Consider the following 25,663-nt stretch of genomic DNA (forward strand, 5'->3'; position numbering starts at 1 on the left):
CATACTTCGTTTTGTCAACACCAAAGTATTTTTGCCTGTTTCCGATTAAGTGCGAGTGTGTTTGGTTTAAAACAAACCCCAATTATAAACCCGACATCCATTATAGGGCGCGGACATGTATACACAGAACACAAATCTCGTAAATGCGCATTTATTTGGCAACCTCTGCGCACGTTCTTGAAAAATTCCATTCACTGTTTTGATCATTCCTGAATATCTCCGGACGATCCCACACCTTCGGGGAGAGGGCAAAATTTCCGTGTCCAAATTTTGATCGAGACCAGTGGAGTCTTGCTTCATGATTTTACCACTCCTGGTCTGATCATAGGTGTATGTGGTGATACCATCAACATTTATCGCAGCATGTTGCACACTTTCCGACTGATTCTCATGACACTCCCTGATATAGGATCTATGTCTGCAGTCATTTTTACCCAGAGATTCATAGGAAATTGCAATGTCTCAGGAAACTGTAACCGCACACTTGTTTTTTTCGCGTCCGACGCGGAAAGCCCATTCCGAAATAGCATGATTTGCTTCCTCAACCTTTCCTTATCTTGTCGGGATATCAGCACCAAACACTTGAGCATACAGTAGAAACAAACAATAAAAGTTAAATCTATTGTGAAGTAGTACCCAAGCTTTATAAAGAGTCGGAAAAAGCTTAAAGTCGAGGATATACCTTGTGAATACTAGTCAAGCAAATTAAAGGGATATCAATGCTTAGGTCATGTCGATTGAGGTTTGAAGGTGTAGCGACTTAATCCCAGCGTGTATTTCCAATTGTTTAGAAATTCACAAACTTCATAACGCAGACAAGAAAAGCCGAGTTTGTGAAAATCTTTACGCTGCTGCACGCTCGTGGGAGAGGAAAATATTGTACTCGTCCTTGTTAGATGAATAAGTTGCCAAATATAGGCTGTGTTGACTGCTGAAAATAAGTTTGCACTTTTATCTTCGATACGATGAACGTGCCGAACGGAACCGACGAGGTTATAATGCGGTATATAAATGTCATGTAAAGCCAGTGATCCATTGATTAGGTGACGTCAGTCTATTGCGTATGAAGAGTAACGAAACCTCATAGCACAGCCCATCCTTTATCTTTCTTATATACAATTATCAGCCGGACACCTATAACTGTACCGGTATACTCCTTAATGGATGCACGGACATGACCGCTAGCGCTTCCCTTCAAGCACGAGTTGGATGCGATTTATACCATTTCCATGCATAATTATCTGTCTTGTATCCAGAATGTGTCGGGACAATTAACGTCTAGATCGAAGAGTGCGGGTCGAAATTTAAAGGGCTACCGTTCGATTATAGTTCTCCGTGCATGTCGTTATCCTTGTGTATTTCCATGGTTACCGCACATTCTTGGCGGCGTTGTTTTTCCCCCAACACCCATCACACTCACTTCTTTTTCCAGACAGCACAGAGATTGTGTCGTCTATAAATCTTGTATTTGACCACCTAGACTGATTACAAATGCTATACTCGAGGCACCAAGAGAAAAAGGTGATGCTGTTGAAGGGGCGTATACGCTGTTATAATTTTCATCCCCTCCCCCCCCCCAAAAAAAAAGAAAATATTAAGTTCCCATATATGAAAAGTAACTCTTTAGCCCAAGTGAAATCACAAGGTAATCAGTTTTTGCTCGGAGCTTCTCCTATATATTGGTACAATGGTTTTAAATGCATGCAATTCATAGTAGGCCTATTACAAAAAGTGTTCTTCAGTGACGATGAAATTCATGTAGTCAATTTCGGCAGAGTCAGCGGTGTGTACCATACAATGAAGAGACATTACATGTATAATGTGCAAACAATAATTGTGGTGCCTCTTTCGATTAGATAGGCCTACAGGTGCAGCCAACCTCGCAATAGTCGAAACAAAGGCTCAATCGAAGAAAAATTCTACCCCGGAGATGGATATGAACACGTGTAAATGTATTGTTTAATGATAAGTCGCAATTCACGTGATTCGAGCGAGTTTTTTTGTTGTTGGGGGGGGGGGGTTCAGTCCTTTGGATTAATTCTACTTAGGCTCGTTTTCAGTTGGTATACAAGCTATGCACGTACAAAGATATTACACTTCTTATAAAACAGAAATGGTTGCAAAATGCGCGAGACGATAGCTCTGTGCTATATGGTGCGAGATTTTCCTCATAACCACAAATAGGACTCGGAGTAGATCGTTTGATTTGATAAGTGGATGCGATTTTGGTGTCTCACGTTGAAATTTATCACATTGGCGCTGGAATTATTAAGTGTATTTTCAAATATACATGTGTAATCCTATAACTTTCCTTGTTTTTCAATTTAGACCACGGGTGGTTGTACTCTCCTGGTGTAACTATTCAAGCAAACTTGGTCTAGTGTGTAAAACATGATACTACACGTATGATATTACAGCCATGTACTTTTCTTTGTAACTGCAAAGTAAAGTGGAAGAATAAATAACAAATTTCATGTTCTGACTCTAATTTACATGAACGCTGTGATCTCTACCAATAAACGTTATATAAAAATATTTTGAAAAGCACTGTCAAGTTCTGTAAAGAGAGGGTTCTTTGAGTTGCGTGTGTGTGTATGCTTGTGTTCATCGTCGTGTGTACATGTGACTACAAGATGGAGGCTATAATCATCTTTTATTGATCTGTGTATGTGAGTCACGTAACATTTGATTTGCCCTCTGCTTTCTACGTACGAAGGGGGGGGGGGATTACACTTGATTTATTTGATGTGTTGAGTAGCTGTAGATCTCGATGAGGTCCCCACTAGAGTATGGTTTCGGCTTATACCTGTTATACACGGAGATCAGAAAGCCTCAGAAAATACCTCAGGCACGTATAGGATCAATCAGTTATGCAGTTGTAGTACGAGTTGTGGTGAGACATGGCATTATACCACCCCATATATATATATATATATATATATATATATATATATATATATATATATATATATACACTTAGCACAAAAAAAGGAAAAAAAAAGAAAGTTAACACTTTCAAGTTAATAATTGTCCCCGCCGAACGAGTTCGAGCAGGGGACTATGAAACGGGCTCCGTACGTGTGTGTGTCCGTGCGTCCGTCCGTCCGTGTGTCCGTCCGTCCGTGTGTCCGTGTGTCCGTGTGTGCGTCCGTGTGTGATCAAAATCTTCAATTGGCTACTTCTCTGTCATTTATGAGCCAATTTTGATTCTGTTTGCTTTATATGATAGCACTACATGGGAGCTTTGAAACTTCTACACAGAATTTCAGTCGTGACCTTTGACCTTGACCTTTGACCTATATTGTACATTTTGCTACAAAATGCTACTCCTTCGCCATTTCTAACCCGATTTCGATTGCGTTTGCTTTATGTGATGGCACTAGGTGACGGCTTCAAAACTTCTACACAGAATTTTGACCTTTGACTTCTTTGACCTTTGACCTTGATTTTTGACCTGTATTGTACATTTTGCTACAAAATGCTACTCCTTCGCCATTTCTAACCCGATTTCGATTCCGTTTGCTTTATGTGATGGCACTAGGTGAGGGCTTCAAAACTTCTACACAGAATTTTGACCTTTGACTTCTTTGACCTTTGACCTTGATTTTTTGACCTATATTGTACATTTTGCTACAAAATGCTACTCCTTCGCCATTTCTAACCCGATTTCGATTCCGTTTGCTTTATGTGATGGCACTAGGTGAGGGCTTCAAAACTTCTACACAGAATTTTGACCTTTGACTTCTTTGACCTTTGACCTTGATTTTTGACCTACATTGTACATTTTGCTACGAAATGCTACTCCTTCGCCATTTCTAACCCGATTTCGATTCCGTTTGCTTTATATGGCACTAGTTGAGGGCTTCAAAACTTCTACACAGAATTTTGACCTTTGACTTCTTTGACCTTTGACCTTGATTTTTGACCTATATTGTGCATTTTGCTACAGAATGCTACTCCTTTGCCATTTCTAACCCGATTTCGATTCCGTTTGCTTTATGTGATAGCACTAGGTGAGGGCTTCAAAACTTCTACACAGAATTTTGACCTTTGTCTTCTTTGACCTTTGACCTTGATTTTTGACCTATATTGTACATTGGCTACAAAATGCTACTCCTTCGCCATTTCTAACCCAATTTCGATTCCATTTGCTTTATGTGATGGCACTAGGTGAGGGCTTCAAAACTTCTACACAGAATTTTGACCTTTGACTTCTTTGACCTTTGACCTTGATTTTGTACCTATATTGCACATTTTGTTACAAAATGCTACTTCCGGCGGGGACATATGTTACGCACCGCGTAATTTCTACTTTTCCTTGTTTTCATAGATTTTGATGAAAATCAATGTATTATCCACCATATTAAAGGTAATTTACTTGGCTATCAATATGGTGTATTAATACATTGATTTTCATCAAAATCTATGAAAATCATAACTCGAAAAAGTTTTTACTTTCTTTTTTTTTACTGAGTGTATAAAATAACCATAGTTTTTAAGTGTGTGTGTGTGTGTGTGTGTGTGTGTGTGTGTGTAGGGGGATGGGGCACCAAAACATACTCTTAAGAAATGGTGGCCCGACATCTATTTCTGATAGCCCTGGGCCACCGGGCCACCGCAAAATTAATGTCGAGCCCTGTATGTTTAACATTTTGTATTGTATTGTATTGGTTTGTATTTGTTTGTTTATGAATAATAAAATTGGTTTGTTGTTTATGAATAATCATGTACAAAGTACCTTACCTTGTATATTCATACCCTATTACACTTTTTGGTATGGACATTATTTTCTCTTGAGATGCGCATGGACGCGCCGGGCGGGATTCAAACCAAGCCGGCGTAATCTGTTTAGAGCTATATAGCCAAGGAGGCTTTTCCACCTCCCTGTACTGCACTTCCACGTATTCAGAGTTCATTGTTAACAACTATCTCATTAAATTTTTTGACAATATTTCGGATTGGTCATCACTGCGTCATGACTAGTAGCGAGGCATAACAGTCGCATTAGTATCCGTTACAATTTTATGCCGTGTTACGTAACACGTGGGTATAAAGTTCCTCGAGATATCACCACAACGCAAACATCATTACATTCTTTATCCATGCAACCAGATAATCACTAGATGCAACTATAGAGTAGGTCCTACACCTCGGTAAAGCTACAATGCTCACCTCACTCGATCTTTACCGCAGATGTTTCTTTCTATGGAAAGCAGTTTTGTTTCTGGAACGCTTTATAAAATGCATTGTGAGAAAAAAAATTGCTGATGCTTAGAAAGCATCTGTCTGCATGAGCAGAGCATTCAGTTCTTCGGCGACATTTGGGAGAGCAAAAAACAAAATGTTTTCTTCGCGATATGTTACGAGTAGCAAACCCAAGGATATTAACATGTACCATGGATCGTTGCGCAAACAAATTTCGGAGCACTCGCAGCGAGTTATCCGAAACAATGACTGCGAAAGACGAGTGTCGGATTCAAGAATCCTCCTAATGACCAAGGATCATTTAAGAAAACTGCGCAACTACGACATTGAAGTCCTGCAATTGAAACAGGACATCAAAGGTTTCAACGAGATCAAACGGGAGTTGGGCCTCGGAAAGAGCTCGAAGGGTATTCAAAATCACCATTCCCGCTCTGAGGACTCGTTTCGCCACGATTTGGGGAAATCGTCCACATGGGTGCAGTCTGGCGGAGAAGGTAACCATCCCCGGGACAACATTTCATTCCCGCAGCTACCAGTCGCAACTCGAAAAAGGTGTCAAGAAGAGCAAGCGCAAAACTCTGTGAACAATTCCGAGGGACCGAGACAGATTAAAAAGGTGGCTACGAGTGACGATCTTGCTTTGACCAAAACGCGTGATCGCAGGAATAGCACTTTTGAGCAGCGCGAACCTGGAGCAACGAGCCAACACAATTCGGACCAGTCCCTGCCCGCCTTGCCGAAACATTTGCAACGTTACGACCATCGACGGCGCCCAGACGATTTCCGCTCGAACGGGACGTTTCGAACACATGGTGCCACGGCGAACCAGCTCTCCATGGTGCACAGCATCGCGTGGTTGAGCTTCCGGGAACGACAGTCGGTCATGAACTCGGTGTATTCCCAGCAGGATGAAAAGGATGACAGTGACAACGAACAGACGCATGATGATCCAGCGGAAACCGCAGCTTCATGCAGTGATAATATTCCCGACAGCAGAAAAAATCAAGGAGCTCAGGACGATAGCCAATCATCCAAGCTGATCACTGCGTCTGACTCGGTAGGTCGTTCTCTGTATCGGACTGCCGAAAGCGACAACGCCGACGACGACAGACCGCATGCTTTCCACAATCAGTTCTTGACGTACTACAGCATCCATCGCGCCAACGTGCCCGAGGCGAAGAAGACCGACGACGACTTGCTGGCCATGATGCAGCGTTCCTCCAGGATACGCTTCGGTCAGGGACGCCACGTAGCAGCTAGAATTGAACGCAGACGGCTGCGGCGAAACTGGGATGTGGATGCTTTCAGTGGGATTCTCAACGCTCATTCATTGTAAAATGGACTTACATGAACTCGAATTACAATGCCAGTAGCACTCTTTATATGACGATTCCATGTAACCGCTCAAGAAGTGATTCACGTCTACATCGACATCAAGAAATATTACATTATGTCATTGCAATATGATTCATAGTGTTATTCGTGTATTTCTTGTGTTTGTTTACACCGGACTGGATATGTTCCATCATGTTACTTTCTTTTTAGCTGTATAAATTTCCATGTGACATGAAATTTGACTTTTTTTCTTTTTTTCCCCCAAAGTAGGTAAACTTTGTAATGGGACTGAACGTAATTGTCACATTGTTTGATAACTTATGTAATTTAATAAACATTTTTTTAAAGACAATCATCATGAATGGTGACTAATAAATCTTCCCTGGTACAGTACACCACATATTTTTCAAATTGACTCATTTCCTCATATTCCCACAAACATACACTGGCAAAAGTATACATACACAAAGTCAATTAGCCAGTACTGTCACCACCCATGACAACAGTTATTTCTTCAACACTGAGGGAGCTGTCAACGGGAAAAGTAACAGGAAACCATGATGAATTTGAAAGACATCCAAATGTATGTACACACATCATTTTGTATAACGTTGTGGATGAATTGCCAGCTCAAATGAGTACTTCTAAAAGGCAGCATTTTCTTGTCACATTCACTCACTCCAGGAACATAGAATAAAACTTCTTAGCAAAACTTGGGCATTTTACCTTTACTAGATACAAAGATAGTCTTGATCTAAAACTTTATTGGTTTGATGCCAAGGTGAAATGTCAAATTTGTGTGAATAATAAAAAAAAGCATCTTTAGCTACACTCTACATTGACCTCATCAGTCGCAACAAAGTTACAGCTATCAGGTAAGAAGTAAAACAAAAAACTTATAATAATACATATAATTATGTCCATCACTGGCATGCTTAATATCATTATGATGGGGAAAATGTCCATTCCTCTACATCTGTGAAATCAGGAACAGTATTCACGCCATTTTTTAAATACATGATTGCTAGCATTTTGTACCGTCATATGATTATAGAAAAAAAACATTCACGTTGTAAAGAATACTTGTAGTCTTACTGCTATGAAGAGTTGAAAAAAAACATTACTCTTGAGAAACGTTGATAATATGGCACTATAAGTCCTGACACCAGTCAATACAAAACAAAACAAAAAAGAGATTGTCAATGGCATCGACAAATCTGTGCTTCACCCTTCTGTCATCTCATCTAAAAAGATTCATAATACATTGTATGAGTGTACTGTACTTCTGCAACACTTCTCTCCTGTTTTTAAACATCCTCACTCATCCTCTATCATCATATACTGTATAATTTCATTCATTCTTCTTGCAATGAATATTGGGGTTTGGCTTGTAATAAACTTGGCTAAGGCACAGTCAGCAGACACTATGACCAAGTGAGTGGCTCCCAGCAAAGATGACATGTTGATGCCGATTCCTACTGAAAAAAATATTTGACTGACTGGCTGGGGTTACGTGCCATTTCTGTCAGTCACGAAGCCAGCTGTACAGTACTCAAATGCAACACACCATCAAAATAGAAAAACCCTTAAAGAGTGAATATCAAAAATCTACTCTTTACAGGATATGCATTTGCAGAACTTTGAAGAAAAAGGATTAATTGAGCACTTGCGGCATGCTCAACATGTTCATTTGAGGGCGTAGTGAGGTGGTGCAAACACATTCAACACACATCGGGTTGAGAAGTACATTTTTGGTGTTGTGATTGCTCCCAAAGTTGACGGTCTTGTAGTGATCAAGCTCTATACGCCACTCCCCTTTATAGACCTTAGTAGTCTTTAAATGCGAATAAGTGATAACTGTCATCTATGATTTCAAGATCAACAACATACATAAAGGACAAGTCCACTTTCATAGATATGTGGAATGAGTGAATGCAACAAAATTAGTAGAACACATCAGTGAGAGTTTGAGGAATATCGGATAATCCGTTCAAAAGTTATACATTTTTTAAGTTTCTGCTCAGTCACTGCTGGATGAAAAGACTACTACAGCTTGTGATGTCACATGCGTAGAGCGATAAAAAGAAAATATAAATAAAAATCAACATACTTTCAAATGTCTTGCATAATGAAATATCGCTTGACTTGCCTCTTTCTGAAGGCAGGAGGAATAAAATCACCCTTAACATACAACAGTGACAAGTTGAAGAAATGTACACTTTTTTCAAAAAATAAAATTTTGTGAAATTCTCTTTATATTTTCCTTATATCATTCTATGTAACATACACAGTAGCAGTCTTCTCATCCAGCAGTGACTGTGCAGAAACTTCAAAAATTCATTACTTTTGAACAGGTTGTCCGATTTTCCCCAAACTTTCATTGATGTGATCTACTAACATTGCTGCATTTACTCAATCCATATGTTTATGAAGGTGGATTTGTCCTTTAAGTTTCATATTGGTTACTTTTGAGGCACAACTCTTTAGCATAAAGAGATCATAGGAGGTGATAATTAAATCTTTGTCCGCATGGGCCAAGAATTGAAAACCGACGTGAATCACCTGGTGATCGCACAATGAAAATAATTTTTAAAAAGTTGCATGTATTCCATTACGCTATGCTATCTGGTCAGTTCCACATTTTTGCTCTTTTCCATGTTCTGCCTCTGCATCGTCTGGAATTCCTTGGAATCCTCCCAAGGGCGGGGCCCACGGATGTTGTGCCATGTGTCAAGATCCTGCTGTTGTAATCTCTAAAGACAAGTAAATAGGATATGATATATGAGACTTGTTTTACATCCTTCATCTCACTTATGGTACATATAGGAACAGAAATGTGAATTCTTGCATTTTTTCAATGAATGAATGATTGGTGTGGTCGACCATGAAAGATTAATCCACAATGAAACTTGTGATACTCAGCATGACTGGTTTGCTCAGTGGCAATAAGAATGTTTCACAAACATTTGATACATTCTGAAACATGCAGAAAAGTAACATGAAAGATTGAACTGTGTGGGAGTAAATTTGCTATAAAAAGCAATGAACCAAAATTTCAGTGCAGAAAGGAACTCCCTTCAGGGTATGAAGCGTGATATGCAAGTCATTACGGATTCCCTGGTGCCACTATGTGCATCTACTTGGTCCCAAAGCACTCGTTGACACTAGAATGTGTCATCTACTGTAAAGTAAGCATTTCATGAAGGACGCTAGTATGCTAAATGACATTTCATCTCTTATAAGATGACATATAATGATATGTTTCAATATATGTCATGGTAGTTTGTCATTAGACTGGACTTCAGCAAAACAGCTGAGTGGAGTGAACTACAAGCATTTCAAAGTGAGAAATCAAAAAGGAGGTGTAACACTTGAAAACTTGAAATCCTGTTTGAATAATTAATAAAAATTAAGATTGCGATTTACTGATTCCCCGGTAAGTACAATGCTATGTACTTTTATATTAAAGTACATTTAACTTCTCACACAATACTTCTTTCATGTGGCTGTTCAGGCTGACTTAACAATTTGCTGGAATTAATGACTTGTGCTGTCAACTGGATAATGTTAAATATCCTGAACAGAATATTTTTGTGAAAAGGATAACAGTACGCATATTGCACACATATTAGAATGTTAACTGATCCTTGGCTAAAAAAAAGATATATCAATACAAACACACAAACTGAAAAAAACAACTATGCATTAGACACATTTTTCCTAAATGAGATTCATACCTCAAATTCCTCAGCCAATGATGCTTTTTTTGCTTTCTGTCTCTGCTTCATCCTTTCTTCAGTTTCAGGATCAACCTTGCATAAAAAAAATAAAAAAAATAAAGAATACAGAGGTCTGTAGAAGCTGGGTACTTTCTACAAATACTGGTGAAATGGAAACCATAAATATAACATTCTCATCTGCATTCTAAGTTGGAAAGTGAATGGTCTTATCACAATAATCATATAAAAATTCTGCCACATGGCTAACTCACCTTCTGATTATTGACCTCTAATGAAAAATTGCATGTGCACTGAATTGAAAGTAAATGATAAATGAAAAAAAAGGGAAACTGACCAGAAATGTATATAATTTGTAAGTTTCACCTACAAATTTGTCACTTATGAGGTAAATACTGAGCACAATAGGAATTTCCAGCTGTATATACCAGGATATTTAATCAAACAGTCTCCAAAGTCCACAAAAATTGACATTTTAAAACTCATGATTATTTCTGTCTATCTAGCTTTTAACCACATACTGCTTCATGAGTATAACTTTAGTCTCACTTCCTCTATTTATGTTCCAGAAACACTCTGTACCAGATTTTCACACTCAAGAGAGGAACTAATGCACCATGATCAAATATGAAAATGAAATAAACACATCGCTAAGGTATACACATGATATAAATTGTTCATTAACTTACTGTCTTTCTCTTGTCAATAATTTCATATCTCAGAGTCCTAAATTCCTTCAGTCCATATGCTCCTCCAACAATCAAAACCTGAGAAGAAAGATGAAACATGATATCCAAAAATGACTTACGTATCAGGAATACATGGTACACTGTGAAAGTGTATTAAGATTCAACCATATATTTTACATTAGTAACAACGCATGTAGTGCAATATTTTTTTTAAAACAATAAGTATGACATATTCCGACAACTGATCAACAAATCATGATAAACACACAGGGGCTACCTGGCATGAGCGGGTAGTCAGAAAAATTCTGGCCTGAGTTTTCAAGGGGGTTCCACCAACAAGTTCTGTTGAGCTCCACTATACAATGTATACATATAATGTCCATTATGTACAATGTATGGAGCCAGTCTAGCCAGTGGAACATTCTGTAAAAACACAGGTGGCATTTTCCGGCATCACGAGAGGGAGTTTACAACTTGTTCATAGGATGTAAAGTTTGATCGCATACTAGGAATGTGCATAATATATCCCACACACCAATAAACATCCATTTAGTGCCAACACATAGTGTGCTCACATTACAATACATCTTCACTAATACAAACTCTGAGTTGCTATCCCTCCCTCCCCCATTAGGCCCAGCCAATATAACAATGCTATTAGAAAAGCACTCTGAGAGTGCAAACCTCCATCCACACATGGTGAAAACCGTCCAATTTTCTAATATAGAATCCAGGGTGGTCCATGAGGGGTTTTAGCATGTCGCTGCAACATGCTAAAATTCTTGTGCAACATCCTAAAAAGCCAGCAACATGCTATGCAACATCCTCAAGAATTTGCAACAAGCTCAAAGTAAAAGTATTCAAAAATGTGCAAAACATGTGCATAACATAAGAAACATCAAACTACCAGGTACTTTAGATATTTGTGTGCAAAACATGAGAGAGAACATTGAATGTAAGCAGCACAAAGAGAGATAAGCAGCAAAATATTGCGTACTACGTACTCATCGTGTGCGCTCCGCGCATATTCAATTTCTGCAATATTCTCAGATTCTGAGCTTGCAACATGCTAAAATTTCAAGCTGTGGACCACCCTGGAATCCTTTTGTTTACATCATCAGCTTCCAGCTGCGCGGCGCCTTGCCCAAGCAGAACATACACTTTAGAGCACATATGCAAACCTAATATACGCTCAGCTTGAACTCCTAATTTCATTGACCCTATCTGCATGGGCATTTAAAAAAAAAAAAAAATTCCTTCAAAAATCCATCACATTTACGGATCACTACAAAAAAAAAAGTAATCACCTGTTCCTTGTGTCATTATCAACTTTTCCTGCAAGTTTCATCCAAATCCATCCCCAACTTTTTGAGTTTTTGCACACAGACAGACAAACAAACAAACCAATGTTAATGAAAACAGATCCTCCTTCCTTGGCAGAGGTAATAATCAGTTGGGGATCCAGAGGCGGGCACACCAGGCACGTGCCCCCTCTTTACGATTTTGTTAAAACAAAAGAAATAAAAAGAAAAAATGGGGAGGGGGGAACCTGCGCCCCCTTTAATTTTGTAAAGGCACCTCCCCTTTACAGAATTCCTGGATCCGCCCCTGATAATTGCTTACGGTTACCTAGATGATTCATAACATGATCTGTTAATCATCAGTGGCACATACATTATATCATCAATCAAAATGGAAGTGACGCTGTGCCTGTGGTTGTGCTGGATGGAGTGCATCTTTTGTTGATTTTGATTGAATGTATCAGAATTTTGGAACTGTTTTACACGTAGATTACTTGAAGTCATGTGCATTCCAAAATCCAATCTTGCTGTTCTATCTAGAATTTGTTCTGTAAAGAAAGAGTTGGCGAGTGCAGCTGAAGAAGTGAATTGCCGTGTATAAACTGAAAACAGAAGTGACACTGACCATTTACTTGTTTACTGACAGCAAAATGGATCAATGAATAACTCACTGAAATGAATCTCTTACATGAAAGCTAGTTGTACATGTCGAATTAAATGATTACTTGGAATACTAGGAATACCTAGTAGTAGGGTTTAACGTTAGTGTTAGTAGGCGAAGTCCTAGACGAGGAGGTGCGAAAGTACCAGGTAAATTACACTCACTAGATCTAGATTTAATAGTTTGCGCCGTATAAAGATCTAGGGCATACATCATCATAGACAACGCCGAATAACACGTATCGGACTATGTACGAATTGACTCTCGATAAGTAGCTCTGAGCTACTCCAAATGACTGGTTTGTTTACATTACAACAGAGCAACATGACGTGAGAATGATGTGTATTCTTACATATCATGGGAACAAACACTCACCAACATTGGCAAACCGTATTTAAAGAACGTATTCCGCCGCAGTCTCTGCAGCAAGCCTCCTCCTTTCGTGCCCATGGGCGCTGCCATTTTTAATGCACGATCACTCGATCGACAACGCAGCTAGTAACTATGCGCATGCGGCCCCCCCCCCCCCCAAAAAAAAAAAAAGTGATGATGAAAGGACCCATACCACATACCTACTCAGTGGTAGGCCTAGGCCTACTTGTTGACTTTTCATCATCTGGAATATTAGTGGGATGATAGCAAAAATATAAACTTCAAGGTCAAGGTCAAAGAATGAATTCCTGGTGTGGCATTGCGATACGCAAATTATGAGCTAAATAGATAATGCGAAAACATAGAGAACATTTATCTACAATGATTTTGTATCGTCAGGATGGCCAGATTGTGAGAATTAGAAATTCATTTCTGTGTTCAATAGGTCAATGCGTATATATTTCTGTGTACCAGTACAGAACAATTACAAAACAAAACACAGACAAAACAAAACAAAAGCAAAATAAATACTACACAAAATAAAAATATTGGTTGTAAACATGACAAAATGGTGATTAGTTTTGCAAGTGATGAGAAATATACACCATTTGGCTTTTTTTGATAAACTTATGAAATATTAGTCAAGTTAGAGCATAAAAAAAGTTACACACAAAAGAATGAAAAATGGAAGGAAGCACAGCACCTCCCCCCCCCCACCAAAAAAAAAAAAAAGATGAAGATACTTTTGCGATACATATTGATGTCAGACACATGAAAACAATTATCTGTACTGTATTATCATGGAGGAAGGGCATGCACAAGCAAATCATGAAAGATTGTGATTGTGACAAAATGACAAAGATACAGTAGAGTTATTATATTCCTTATATAGTGATGACCACTGTAAATGTAACACATTTTATGTCACAAGTTCTGTCCAGTATGGAAAATTGTGTTGATATAATGTGTTGATATTGAAAAATAAACAATGTCACAATGTGTATCTCACTTTTATACATTTTTTCTCTCTCTTTCTCTCTTTCACCACCTTTTTTCCTCATGATCTTTCAGTAGTTTCACCTAAACAGCAACTCTTATGGGTGTTAATCTGTAGCATGTAACTGTAGGCCCTATATATGTGCCATAAAGTTTCGAATATAATATTTTGTAATTAATCAAGACTTGTACATGTAACATAATTCTGTGAGTGATTGAATTCACAGCTGGTAATTAACCACAGTGACAGAAAAAGAAATTACGTAGTATCCTTTTCAGGAGAATGATTTTCCACTGATTTTCCCACTCTGGATTATGTATATGAACAACATAGAGTGCATTTGTGCTACGGGAGACAATATACGTACATATCAGTCGACTTGCAAAATGCATAAAAAATAAAAACACACCAGATACACAACTCATACAGTACTGTAACAGTGGATATTTTCGCGCGACTAATTTTTCGCGTTTGGCCGGGTAAGAAGAGATTCGCGTGTTTTTGATTCCGCGGAATAAAGACATCACGCACAGGAACACACAGCAAGCAAAAATATTAACGTGCTTTTATTTTCACGCTAGTTTCTGGTTGTGCAAAATTCGCGAAAATTTCAACACCGCGAAAATTTCAACATTTACAGTACGTGTATGTGTAATGCGGTGCTAGGGGTATATCATCCCTGCAGGTGGTCATATTACCGGTAGTACATGAAACATAAATAAAAAGGAACACACACGGAAAACATGGCAGGTAGCATCAGCAGACAAAGACACACACTACACACATTCAGCAAAGACTCTGACCTGTCGAAGACTGAAACACAAATCTCTTCTTTCACAAATAAGCACAAACATATGACATGCAGACTGAGGAAGTCCATTCCAAGGGCAGGTTCACCGCCATCTGAATTTTTTTTTTTAAATTTTATTTCTGTTTCTGATTTGGTATCTCATATTGTATCAACCTCTAACTCTGCTTATTCTTATAATTACAATAAAGTCAAGTAATTATGTCCTTTGTGATCAATCAGATATCCTGTCTGAAATTGTCATCACACTATATCACATGCATAACACCGACTATAAAGATTACTCTTAATGTGAAATATTCATCACAATTCTTTCACAATGTCCTTCAGTCAAAAGGTGTCCATGCAATCTACCGTGGTACCTACAGGAAACAACATTTTTCCTTAAAGTATCATTACAAGAAACAACACTCCACAATACTGAGAATTGATGTTGATTTGACTGAGATGGGCCTTTTCATGTTATTGCACAGGTAATCTTTTTCTTGCAAGACCTAGATAAGCAAGTAAGCTAACTTTTATCATCCATGATTCATGCAGACTTTAAATGGCCCATTTTGAGTCTTACCAATACTCAGCGATAAGGCACTTTTTCATAATTGGCTTGATTCTGTGTGGAAATAATCCTACCCTTTTTGAGAGTGGGGAAATTGTGCATGATCATGATACATGAACTATAAAATAACTATTCTCATAAAACACGTCCAGATGAACAAAGATTGGTGTAACTAGAAACTTTTTAAAATCCTCGTTTAAGCAGACACTAGGCAATACAAGGGGGAAAAGAAATCTAGGATAAACTGAGGCAAGTTGAGGCAAATGTAGCCAGATGTATCTCTTTTCTTAACATTTGGAACTAATCTTTCCAATCTAGCTTGCCAGACCAATAGATACTTACATTTTATGTGTATATGAAAATCATCCCAGCGTGGGGAAACAAGACATTTTGATGCCGATTTCAAAAGCATGCTTGCTTTTCTCATGTTGCTATACATGTATCTGCATTCACAATGGTAACAGCTGAAATGCTTACAGCTTCTAGGTTGCTGCCTGGCCTATGAAATAAAAAACTGTGATTGCATGCATTACAATTTACAACTATTGCAAACTGCTACATCATGGGGCCCGCCGTACAAATTGTACATGGTCAAGATTATTGTCCAAAGTTGACACCAAATGTTGCATACATACATTGCAATGTTGTGTACATACATTGCAGTATGACAACTAAACAGAACATGAAGGCTATACAGTAGAATAACCAGCATTGTTACAAGAAAGAAAGAACAAAAAGCAAACAAACAAAAACTTTGACAGGAAATAGCAATGATAACATAATAAATATATGCTATAAAGTATGGCAATTTGCTTCCTGCATGGAGAATATAGATGAAGAAGAAAAAAATTACCTCGATTGGATTGTATCATTGAGACTCTAGAAGGATTTAAATGTTTAGTACAATACTCATCAGAGATTACATGAGTGAAATCAGAGTTAATCATTGACAGGGTATAAAGACATTGAGAAACTATTAATTTGCACTCGTTCTGCATTTTGAAAGCTTTTTTTTTTTCTAATTAGAAACATTTTCATGCATTTTCTTTATGAGTCTGCTAAAGATGACTGAATGACTTTTCCTCGCATACATCATGACTTAGGAGTCAAATCTTTCAAAAAAGTCTACAGAAACTAGACTTGCCTACTCAGAGTGCCCCATAGAGGGCATACATTGGCACCACACTCTTATGTCCTGAATTGATGGTCCTGGCTACGTGGCTTGCATACATCTTAATATGGAATGTTGAAACAAAAACATACCTGGGGCTACCAAACTCCTTAAATGCATACACTTGTCAAGCCACAAGGTATAATTTGTCCAATAACACATTGCATTCACCTAGAAAACACAATGCACGGTGAATATTGTTTATACTTCAAGGCAAAATGAATGTTACCTGAAGTTGGCCATACCATAAGTAGCAAGAGCCCCTGATTACAGATCTTCTAAAACAGAATAAACTTTGTGATGACATAATACTGTATATTCTTTGATGGTTTTCTTTAAATTAATCTTAGAAATGAGACTTTGAATACTAGCAACATTCCCCTGTACTTGCCAACAAAAGTATTCAGCAAGTTGTAAAACAAATAGTTTTGTACCTTGCTAAGTAACCTACTATCCTTCATGAGGAATATCATGCTGAGCTATGCAAGAGTATTTCATTTGGGGAAAAAGAATACATATGAAAGGAGGAAAATATCTATCAACACTTTTCTAATTTCAAGTTTCAAAATTGGATCTCTATTGCATAATATTTCACTGATATCCTAAGTTCATGCACACATAGGATTAAACTGAACAAGCTATTTGATATGATTTTAGCCTCCTTTTCTTTGTTTTAAAATTAGGCCTGTTTGGTCATTTGCTTGCTAATTTGTCATTGCTCCTGTATCTGCTTAAATATGTTCTCCTGTCGAAGTCTAGTGCACACACTATGGTCTCAACTATTGCTATAACATCATTTGAAGCAATTTGGGAATATGAATTTGGCAAATGAGCATCAGTATAATAGAGGAAAAGCATAATGAAAGCTTAAACAGAACAAACCAATGCCAATGAATATGACCACGTGTTTCTGCCCCCGCCCCCAAAAAAAAAAAAAAAAAAAAAAAAAAAAAAAATATATATATATATATATGACTCACTGGCAACTTTTTGTTCAGTCAAATTTCTTCACTAATTTCTTTACTGTTTCACTGATCTTTGATTTTGTTTGTAATTCTTTATATTACTTTCATTCAACAGAATACTCCGTAAGAGAGCCATTTTTCTTTTTACAGTCACACTTAAAATTAAAGCTGTCAATATCAGAATAAGTTTGCACAAATAATGTGAATATCCACATTTTTTAAAACAATGTAAATGTGGAAGTGTAATTGTGCTGTAATTTACATCTTATAACGAAAACTACAGGTACAAGTGAAAATCATGAGGACAATAGCACCATACTTGCATCTTAAAGCACAAGACAAAAAATTAGACACCTTGCATTTGGATTGAGATCAAGACAAACAAAACAAAAAACCTCTGAACACCAGGTACGGTGACACACATCTTGGAAACATGGACAACAATAAATATGACCTTGCAACTTCCTTGAATAAATATTTTTGGACATAGTGGTCCTCATTGGGTTAACTAGAATGTCCAAGAGTCTAGGAGCAATAAAAAAAGTCCTGGGGGCATTTCATGAAGCCTTTTTTCAGCTGTTTTTTTTTTTATCTGACAAGCTGTTATAAGCTCATGAAATCCTTTCATCTGATTGGGTGAAAGTAAATTCGTCCTAAAAATTTGTCGGACTGGACAAAATACTTTATAGAATGCCCCCAGAACATACAACGTACATGGTATTCCTGGAAAACAGAACTTATCGTGATCAGGATCATCTCAAGATACATTTACTACACTGTTGTGGTTGAAAACGGCAAAGTAAAACGGGTTTCTCTTTTTGTTTTGTACATTTACTAAAAGTTCATCACTTCCTACCATAGCTGTGAGGATTTCCAAAGAATTAATCAAATACCACTTGCAAAGGGAGTCCGAATTCAGTAGTATCAAGATGTGCCAATTTATTGTTGTTGTTTTTTCCACATGTTCTGAAATTTATCAGTTACAACTAATGATGGAGTGCATCAAAAGTGAAAACTAATAATTTTCTGACATATAACGGCAAAAAATATGATCCACACCTATATCCATCAAAATTCACATTCCTCATTTCTTCCATTGGAAGCATTGTCCCATATATTAAAGATACAGTTTACCTTTTGGAGCAGTGATCTTAAAAATGTTGAGTTATCACATTTAATGCATGTGGAGGTCAGTTGTATCACAAAACATCCTATCATATGAAAATTTTCCAATAAAACCTAAAATATAGGTAGATATCACTGTTTTTCTCATTAAATCATAACTGTATACACAATTTAGACTGGAAACAATTTTATTATATATATTGTTCACGTTTTTCACATTTTGTATATTTAACAATACTTTTTAAACAATAATTTTTAATACTATTTTTAAAATAATAATAATCGATTATAAGGATTCAAGTTTTTTCTATCCCTATCTCACATTTCAGAGCTATTTCAAAGCACTAATGTTGGGATTTTGTTTCATCTGCAAATGGTAAATTATGTCTTTAAAACAATGGATGATTTAATCACCACAAATGACTAAAGCACTGGTTCAGATACAAGTTAGCTGCTTGTTCTTGTTCCACTAGAGACTCGCATTTATCATCAATATGTGTCACAAATGAATATGATTCTAAAAGTATGATACTAATATGACAGCAATGTTGATTTGCCAACAGCATCTCAAAGTACTGTAAAACCAGAAACATTTGTGAATAGGAGCAAACGGCCTTGTTTGAGGCATGAAACTTTCGCGAATTGTCAACGGCATTCAATGCACTGTGTAGACAAAACCTTTTGTGTGCATTTTACCTTCATAAAGTTTGGCTCCTTGGGAAATTTGGGAAAGTTTAATACATGTGAAAATTTCTGGTATTACAGTATTCTCCTGACAAATGGACATGTCCACACTGCAAAGTGCACACAAATGAAAAATTCTGTAAATATGCATCACCTCTTTTGGTGCAAGCCCCTAGTGATATGGGACATGAACTCATACCTATCTGCACACTGAAAGGCGCAAATGTTACAACGGAATGGCTCTTGCCAGTCGTGGCATCCCATGTGGATGGCGTACATGATGCTGTCGGCGAAGATGATGCGGCAGTGTTCGCATCGCATGACCTCGTCTTGTGTCGCCGTGTCCGCCACTCTCGTGGAGGAGGATCTGCTCATTGCGCTGTTGGATGAGAGCTGTGGTGACTGCCCATCAAGACTTTCATGTGAGTCCCGGCTAATTGTTGGCGAGACCACGTTGGAGGGCATGCGTGAGGAAGACGAATTCGAGATGGGGCTGTGGTTTCTCATGGGGTACTGAGGACATCTGAGGACGTCTCTACCGTCTTGCAGTGACACTGCTTTCACAATATATGGACCATTACTACTACTGATCCCTGCACTGCTAGAATGTGCATTATTGCCATGGAGCAATGAGGAGAGCACAGAAGAATGATGGGATTGGGTGGGTAACTTTGGAGTAGATGGGCCTGGGTGATAGCCAGATGAAGGACTCTGAACTGACACCATTGTTGCAGGTCTCCTCTGGCCTGCTCTGTGGTGCGACTGAGAGCTACTGCTACTCCCACTGGGATATCGGCTCCTGGACTGTGCCATCTTTCCCTTGGAGAGCTCCTGCTCTAGGATGCTCACTTTGACGGATCGCGATGAACTGGTGGCAGCAGCTGTTACCATGGAGTGATCAAAAGCGTCAAGGCCATCGCCATGCACAGAGCCTGGTGACTGTCCCGCATCACTAGGTCGGGGTGGGTGGGTCTCGATATGATCCACATACTCATATATAGTTTGACACCAATGGTTGCACACGCTACAGACATAAGGGTTACCGGCTGGATTTGGATGCCTGCGCTTCAAGTGGAGCACCAACTCATTGGCAGACTTGAACTTAATGTGGCACTGGTCACAAGTAAAGTTGTCCCACTGGTGTGACCGCATATGAAGGGTCATACGCTTCTGACTTTGGAACACGTTGCTGCAGAGAGGACACTTGAAGGTGTAGTGCTTTGAGCTGTCTTTTGTGTGGCGTGTCTTGATGTGCGTCTTGAGCTGGTCTCTGCGAGTCGCGTTGTATTCGCAGAAAGGACACTTGAAGGGGCGGCTGCCGCTGTGAAGGTTCATGTGTCGCCGGAGGCTGGTCTTCTTGGTGAACGACGCCCTGCACCACCTGCAGTCAAATCTCTTCTTCAGGCCTCCGGCGTCCATCTGTGCTCTCGTCGGGGAGGCACCCTGAGAGAGCACACTGAAGAGGACAGACGAACTGGTCACAGAATCTCCGTCGGTGGCCTCCTCCATCGTCGGGCTGAAATTCGACATATCCTGTGGCTCACCGTCTAAAGCTGCCTGGATATCTGCTGCATCACTGGGCAGTATTTGGTTGTCATCTTCTTCTATTGTATGAATTTCACCTATGAAGAACAAAATATGAGGGGGCCCCTGAATTTTCTCAAATATTTCTAAAATATGCAGGCACAGTGCAAGTTGGTAGAATAGGAAGTTTCAGTCTGTTTGCAAAATTTTGAAAATCATCTTGGAAAGAATAACTCAAAAACAGAGAGAATGAACACATGTTGACAGTAATTATTATAAAACAAAAACTAAACTAGAAATGTCACTATGGCGACTGATATGCCTCCGCCATAATGCATGATTCTCCTAATAGGTCTAGATAGTACATGCAGACAATGTGTGATTACCAGTACATTTTCACAAAATTGGCAAAATATTAGAAATGACAAGTTTGTCACATATGTGTAGAATGTTCACCTTCCTTGACCTAGGTTTAATTGGATGAATAGGAGAGCATGTATTTGGGGATTGAAGGACTTTAACTTGACTTTGACCCTTTCATACGTTTATGCATTGAGTTATTTTCAAGGTATGGAGAAAAAGTGTGATTTCTGTATTGAAGTAAATTGTTACCATTTTCATCTGGCCTTTGACCCTAAAATTCATAAGATAATCACTGTCAGGCAGAACATGCATAAATATGTAGTAAGTTTCAAGATAACTTGAGCCATTCTGAGAAATGGAGGAAAAAGTTAGTTCAGCACTTTCATTTGATCTTTGACCTTTTGACCTTTGAGGCAGAAAAAAAAAGAAAAAATTCTAGAGAATCTCTATTAGGTTATACATGCATACACCAGGTGTAAAAAAAAAATAATCCTGCTGGCATTGCATAAACATGTGTGAAATAGTACAATTTTGAAGTGTTGCCCTTGACCTTTGACCCCTGACCTTTGACCCCATGAACCCTAAAATTCTCTAGATAATCACTGCCAGTCAGTACATGTACTATGTTCCATGAAGATACCTTGAACAATTTCCAAGGTACAGAGAAAAAAGTAAAGTTTCAACATTTTTACTTGACCTTTTGACCTTTGACCTCATGAACCCAAACTTTCACCAGAGAATCTTAATTGGGTAATACACGTATACACTAAGTTTCAAGAAAATATCTTCAGGCATTGCATAGATACGGTGGAAATAGTGAAATTTTATGTATTTGACCTTGACTTTTTGACCTTTGACCTTGAGCATGTGCATCCAAAAGTTGATAGGCACAACTTCATCCCCTAATACATATACATGCCAAGTTTCATTAGGATACCTCAAAAGGTTTTTTAGTTACGCTGTCCACAAAATTCATTACAGACGGACAGAAGGACGGATGGAAGGACGGACGGATGGAAGAAGGGATGGACGGACGGAAGGACAGACGGACGGACAACCCGAACACATAATGCCTCCAGCACCACTTCGTGGCGGAGGCATAACAAAACCACACGCAATGCCAACTTTCCCTTTCCAGCTGTGGGAAAAACTTCTGATGTTTGAACAAGTAAAAGTTTTTGAGTAATCAGAACAGTGTGGCCTTCAAATAATCATCAACCTATGCAAAACAATGCAAAGCAACAATAAAATTTTCCACTTCACAATATGAAATCTGGTTACTCCATAGAGTAGCATTCTCGAGGGTGCGGCACAGAATTTTCTTAAAACATCTCCAAAGGATCAGGCATGCAATTTCTTTTACATTTCTAAATGTCAGTCAATGTCATCAAATCATAGCTAGTTAAAGTATAGACCAGCCACACTACAGTGGCTGTTACACCAGCCAAGGCTTGATTTTCACAAAGTTATCATTTACATCTATATGGTTCTTTGAAACCTACTTCCGTCTCCACTTTCATCCTCAGCGACCATAATGAAGCCAGTTTCATCTACTGGAATCAATGAATCATCCTTGTAATCATCGTCATCGTTGACTTGATGCGCAACCGTGTCGGCTTCCTGGGATGGCTCGGCTCTTCTCTCCTCCCCATTGTCCTCATCAGGAATCTCTGCCTTCACTTGAAAAACGTCCATCATGTCTTGCAGTTCAGAGACCTGATATTCAGACATCACTCACCAAAAGGTTCTCTGGCCTGCTGACACTGGGGAACAAGGAAAAAAAAATTCAATATGATCTATTTCTTCACAATTATTGCTTGCACATATCTGTATCCTTCTTACAGTAATCTTCATATCTCTCCATAGCCCAGCTTTAAGAATCACACCATAAAACAGACACACACACACTCATGCACATGCATACAAGATGCAAATTTAATCATTGTCTACATCATTAAATCACATGCAAAATTTACATTATTACTTGACATTCTACAGTACATCCTCTGATAACAACAAAAAGTTATGTTCCATAGTGTCCTGCTATCCTGCAATGTCTACCTTTATTTTACAATTCTGCTGGTGATGCATCTCACAGTGACATCTGTATGTAGTGACTTCTTAACAAAACTGAGACCATTTACTACATGTAGGGTTAAATTATTCTCTTTTACAATGGTCTGCACAGTGTGGGGCACACAATTCATCTGCATGCTGCTGAGATGCATGCTACCTATCATGTCTGCATGTATCATCAACAGCATTCTTTAATCATAACATTAGTACAGAAATTGTGACAAAATATACATCGCTCATATATTGGAATTCTTGAATTAGGCAACATAGATGATCGAGGCTCAGGATATTTTTATAAGCAGCATGAATGGGATTGTTCCCATACATATTTCTACACTTCCTACAAAACTGCACACTAGAAATAAGAAAACATCACCATGCTGATACAAAACAAAAGAGTGATACATTGTGCAAGAATTCATTAGTCAAATTCACAAAAGAATACATTCTCTTCATTCTCAGCTGAATGTAACTTCAAAAAGTCCTTTTCTGATACAGATCAAAGAATTTCTTTTGACAAAAAAAAACCTCCATTTGTTTTTATTTCATCCCTTCTGAATACTAGTACATAAGTAGATACATATGTACATACATAGCATAATCACACACTCATGTATATAGTAGTACCACCAATCAGAGCCAATGGATTCACAAATCACATAGTATGCAATTGAGGTAGATGCATACCTGTACTTATAATGCATGGTGAACACTTACCAAGCCTTGGTTGACAGCTACATGTATTTACATACATTTCCACAACTTCCAATGCATAAGAAATTATGGGCAATTCTTTACAATTTATTCAGCACTGTATGCATTATCTAGACTAAACACACAGCTCAGATCTTTCCTGCTTGAAGTCGATTCAGCTAGTACTGTAGTGTACTGCTTCTTCTTCTTCTATTGATTAAGTCTGCCTCCTTCAATAGACTGAAGATTTTTGCAGACTGGTGCTATTTACATTATAATACAATTTATTTACAGATACATTGTATTTACAAGCACATGTGACATAGAAAATTTGACGAAAATAACTAGCCACTGTGATCAACCGTTAGACGGTTTCGAAATGATCCCACAAATGGCGCTGAAACAATTTCTGATGACAGGGAATTCTAGTTCCTTACAGTTCTTGGGAAGAACAAATGGTGATGCAATTCAGTTCTCGAATATGGTACCTATTCAAGGAGTGTGGAGGCTCTCGCGAGGCTCTCGTCAACTGCTACTGTTTAACTTCTACGATTTCAACTAGCAGACTTCTATTAGAACCTAGTAATAGTAAAAACACTCTAGACTACCTAGTTACTTGTAAATTTATTAACAGGTGAGTTAGCACCATTGGAGCATGATCTATCTGGACTTGGGACTAGGGTCTAGTCTAATTCTAGGGTTCAACCAAGGGTGTCTCTGTCTGATTTCTAAAATGTCAAGTGTTATTTAAATCTAGATATCTACATGCAGTAGTAGTGTCAGAATACCACTGAAAACAAGTGATTACAAGCGTTACAATCATAACTTCCGACGTAAATAATTTCACAATGGAACATAGTAAACTAAATTTACTAAAAATCTATTGTCTGTGCCAGGCGCGATTCATTATTCACACTGTTGCTGCAAGATAGATGTGTGATATCTGCAAACAATTATTATAACGTGTGGGACTGTGATGTACACATTAACTTCGATAGCTATAATATATTTATGCTTTTCTGCGAAAACTGTATGGTAAATTTGATAATTGGATTGCACCATGTTTTTCATTCTAAATGATGTAAAAAATCACAGAAATATTGAAAGTAACTCAAGGTAACTTACAAAACATGCAGGACATCCGCATCCTTCCCTGCTGAGTGCTGTTCTCTTCAGAACTTCATTCAACGACAAGCAATCTGTGTGTTTTTGTGGTTTTGTGATACTACTAGTAGGTGTTTGCGTGCGCTCGTGCGCGCACACACAGTGAGACTCTTCTAGAGATGAGTGTTCAGAGCAAAGAAAATCTCTTTGGTTCAGAGGCACCACACGGAACATACGGAGACACATGTTTCAATGAATTGTGGAGTTGATTTCAAGCGATCTGTATAATTATGCAAT

The 25,663-nt window shown here is 38.3% G+C and overlaps 2 protein-coding genes across 2 annotated transcripts; both read right to left on the minus strand.

The window, feature by feature from the left end:
* Positions 1 to 8,956: 8,956 nt before the first annotated feature.
* Positions 8,957 to 13,390, minus strand: LOC139732938 (cytochrome c oxidase assembly protein COX16 homolog, mitochondrial-like). Its single transcript, XM_071643774.1, has 4 exons — positions 13,304 to 13,390; positions 10,967 to 11,044; positions 10,278 to 10,352; positions 8,957 to 9,293 (listed from the first exon to the last, which is right to left on the minus strand). Exons 1-4 carry the CDS (start codon positions 13,388 to 13,390, stop codon positions 9,162 to 9,164), a joined length of 372 nt encoding a protein of 123 aa, XP_071499875.1. The 3' UTR covers positions 8,957 to 9,161.
* Positions 13,391 to 19,525: 6,135 nt separating this feature from the next.
* On the minus strand, positions 19,526 to 25,452 carry LOC139732939 (uncharacterized). The gene is made up of 3 exons (XM_071643775.1): positions 25,388 to 25,452; positions 22,996 to 23,256; positions 19,526 to 21,228 (listed from the first exon to the last, which is right to left on the minus strand). Exons 2-3 carry the CDS (start codon positions 23,222 to 23,224, stop codon positions 19,757 to 19,759), a joined length of 1,701 nt encoding a protein of 566 aa, XP_071499876.1. The 5' UTR covers positions 23,225 to 23,256; positions 25,388 to 25,452; the 3' UTR covers positions 19,526 to 19,756.
* Positions 25,453 to 25,663: the final 211 nt, after the last annotated feature.

This window comes from Diadema antillarum, unplaced genomic scaffold (assembly GCF_040938485.1).
Source record: "Diadema antillarum isolate AM-2024a unplaced genomic scaffold, OU_Dant_1.0 seq00000456_RagTag, whole genome shotgun sequence".
Classification (NCBI taxonomy): Eukaryota; Metazoa; Echinodermata; class Echinoidea; order Diadematoida; family Diadematidae; genus Diadema; species Diadema antillarum.

Coding starts and splice junctions, on each gene's coding strand:
- LOC139732938 (XM_071643774.1), bottom strand. CDS start 13,390: ATGGCAGCGCCCATGGGCACGAAAGGAGGAGGCTTGCTGCAGAGACTG. Junction 11,045..13,303: donor AATACGGTTTGCCAATGTTG/GTGAGTGTTTGT, acceptor CTTTCTTCTCAG/GTTTTGATTGTTGGAGGAGC. Junction 9,294..10,277: donor CATTGGCTGAGGAATTTGAG/GTATGAATCTCA, acceptor ACTTGTCTTTAG/AGATTACAACAGCAGGATCT.
- LOC139732939 (XM_071643775.1), bottom strand. CDS start 23,224: ATGTCTGAATATCAGGTCTCTGAACTGCAAGACATGATGGACGTTTTT. Junction 21,229..22,995: donor GGATGAAAGTGGAGACGGAA/GTAGGTTTCAAA, acceptor TGTTCTTCATAG/GTGAAATTCATACAATAGAA.